Raw genomic sequence first — 3,128 nt, 5'->3', positions numbered from 1 at the left:
GGGGACAGCTTGATAAAAGCTGCTCTCTAAGAATTGGAGTCCAATAAAAGACTTGTGATCCCTTGATGATAGTCAAAAGTGTTTTGAACTATGAATTTAGAGGACTTCATTTCTAGAAAAAGGACTAAGCAGAGGTCTGATTCAAACTGTCATTCTTCTTATTGAGTCTCCCTAAACTTTTGGTTGAAGTGGTTTTCAATCGTTCTAGTTTGAGCCTCTTCCTCATTGATCCCTCAGGATACCAACGATGAAGACGTGTCTCTATTTGACGCCGAAGAGGACTCGGGGAGAAAGTCAAAGAAGACGGGAGTTAAGTAAGTTCACATGGATAAATCCAGATTTCTCATTTGAATCAAGTTTTTTTTCTGCTTTAAGGTTCAAGTTTGTATAAAAACGGTTCAAACCAATGATTTGAAAGAGGGATCAGAAAAGTAAATATATGCTCATTAATAACTTTCTCCTCAACAGAGGGGGGGGTCTCAGACACAAATTGCCTCCTATTTACCATGCAGCCCTTTCATTAGTCCTAAAGCAGAGCAAAACTCAGGCACAACCACACCAACGATGGAGCCAGAGGGATTACGAGAGGAGAGGCCTCACATTCCCTTAAAGAGGCCATTTAACCCTAAGATGTGGGTGACCCACCTGAAGGGTTCATGTAGGACTTGAACCCAGTACCACTCAGACTGATGAAGCCACTGGGATGATGGTGAACTGTTTTTAGGAAGATGACTTTAAAGCTTTAATGCTTTCTGGCTCAGAAAGCAAAGCTCTCAATTTACCGGTCGATCCTCGTTCCAGTACTCACCTATGGTCATGAGCTTTGGGTCATGACTGAAAGAACGAGATCCCGACAACAAGCGGCTGAAATGAGTTTTCTCCAGAGAGTGGCTGGGTGCTCCCTTAGAGATAAGGTGAGGAGCTCGATCACCCGGAGAGAGCTCGGAGAGCTTCTCCTCCACATCGAGAAGACCCAGTTGAGGTGTCTCGGGCATCTGATCCGGATGTCTCCTGGACGCCTCCCTGGTGAGGTGTTCCGGGCATGTCCCACCTGGCGGAGGCCCCGGGGAAGACCCAGGACAGGCTAGAGAGACTGTCTCTCGGGCAGCCTTGAAACGCCTCAAGATCCCCCAGAGGAGCTGGAGGAAGTGACCGGGAAGAGGGAAGTCTGGGCATCTTTGTTTAGACTGCTGGCTTCATGACCCGGTTCTGGATGAGGAGAAGAAGATGGAGGGATGGATAATCTCTAAACTACAACTTCAACAGTCCAGACCTTTGGGCGGTGACCCTGCCTTGTCCTCTTTATTTATAAAATGAAGATCCAGAAGTACTCCTCACTTCTGTAAAAGCAGGCTTCAGCGAGGACATTGGCACTGAAGAGTTGAGGCTTCTGCTGTATAGTGGTTTATGGAACATTTGAGTTCATCTTTAAATGAATGATCAGTATGAGCATGGAGGAAAAAAGTCAATAAGGTGGTGAAATATTATTGTACTGTGTAAATGCCTGTGTTGGGATGTATTTCCAGGCACCCAGTGGCGTCTTTCTTCCACCTCTTCTTCAGAGTTATCGCCATCCTCGTCTATCTGCTCTGTGAGTTGATCAGCAGCAGCTTCATCGCCTGCATGGTCACCATCATCCTCCTCCTGTCATGTGACTTCTGGACAGTTAAGGTTTGCTTCGTACTGTCTTGACAATTATTCTCAAACAAATTCTGACTCATTTTTTAAGAAAGTTGTACAAAAATCCTCTATAAATAATTTCTTTTTAGATTGCGACAATATGCTAGAAAATATTACCTTGAGGTTTTTTAACATCTAGGGGCTTCATATTGTCTGATTCTTGCTCTATAGAAAGCATTGCAAGAAATAAACCGGCTTTGTTCATCACCCACTCTCAGTTGGCACCACATTGGCAGAAGATAGGGGTGTAACGGATCACGGATAATCCGTGGTCTGTACAGATCAGAAGCCATGGTTCGGGACACGTGTGTACCGCGGACCACTCCAACCCCCACCCCCCACACATCAAGTGTTAAATCAACTGTCTGTTCACATCAATGGAATTTGCGTCAAATTCATGTAAATCCTCTTTGTTTTGATTAGCACTAAAGTAGCTTCTTGACAGTTATCTTAAAGTCTGTTCACCTGAAGCTCTCGCTGCTTGTGGTAGGAGCTTCCTTTATAAACTTTTCTGGACTTCATAATGGAGGACGTGGATCAACGCTGCTTCTCCTCAGGCAGAGGGGAGGGGCGGGGCTCCTCACCCAGGCTGCAGAGCGGCCGCGAGCAAAAAGGTCCGAGGTGTGTCTGTGTTTTTCTAAAGTAGATGCAAACAGCGCACGCGGTTTCTAATGTAACAAACACATGGATTATAAGGGCTGTAACCTGTCCAAACACCGCGCTAAAATACATGAAATTCTAGCGGAGAGGCGCTGACCGTACAAATGAGACGTCTAGCGGTGTTCTTGATCCAACAGTTAAGAGTGCTCGCGGTTCACACGTGGAGCACGACTGAAGTGTTGATTATCAAAGAAAAGTGAAGGAAATTTGAATGAAAGGAGGTGAAATGAATATGGATAGAGGCACTGCAAAATAATGAACAATAAACAATGATTAACAGCCTGAACATTAATATTATGCCTAAATAATAATAAATTATCTGACATCGTGTGTAAAATGAATTAAAATGCAGCATTATGAATTTTTATTTCCACAGTTTTTGTTCTTTGAAGTGTGAAGGCCATTTGATATTCTCTGCATTTTAGCTCTTAACTGGAGCTTTGTTTATTTTTTCCTTAAAATATGTTATTGTAAAAACCCGCTCATATTAATTGTTAATTTTATTCTAATGTTGAAAAGGGCATTACATTGTTATATCGTGTCTTAAATTGTTCAAAAAAAGCTTTTGCAGAAAATTAAAACGTATCTTTGTGTTAAAAATAGCTAAATATCATAGATTAAGAAGGTAATATATGGTATTTGGAAATATTTTCCATGTCGTGATACATCGGTATCGTGAATCACATCATACTGTGATGTACCCTGAGATTCAGAGCCCTAGTGAAGTACTTTGTATGCTTATTGTATATATGATTGAAATGTTTCCAAAACTTAATTTAGCTTTATCT

The 3,128-nt window shown here is 42.4% G+C and overlaps 1 protein-coding gene across 2 annotated transcripts in view; it reads left to right on the top strand.

Moving 5' to 3' along the window:
* tvp23b (trans-golgi network vesicle protein 23 homolog B (S. cerevisiae)) overlaps window positions 1-3,128 on the top strand; it is a 6,944-nt gene that overhangs the window by 1,973 nt on the left and 1,843 nt on the right. For both annotated transcript variants that reach the window (XM_024285667.1, XM_024285666.1), the window contains exons 2-3: window positions 238-314; window positions 1,527-1,671. In XM_024285667.1, the coding sequence (XP_024141435.1) occupies window positions 238-314; window positions 1,527-1,671 (222 nt within the window). The remainder of the gene's footprint in view (window positions 1-237; window positions 315-1,526; window positions 1,672-3,128) is intronic.

Source organism: Oryzias melastigma, linkage group LG19 (genome assembly GCF_002922805.2).
Source record: "Oryzias melastigma strain HK-1 linkage group LG19, ASM292280v2, whole genome shotgun sequence".
Taxonomy (NCBI): domain Eukaryota; kingdom Metazoa; phylum Chordata; class Actinopteri; order Beloniformes; family Adrianichthyidae; genus Oryzias; species Oryzias melastigma.
Note: the sequence above shows the minus strand (reverse complement) of the source record. Positions and strands in the feature narration are given on the sequence as shown.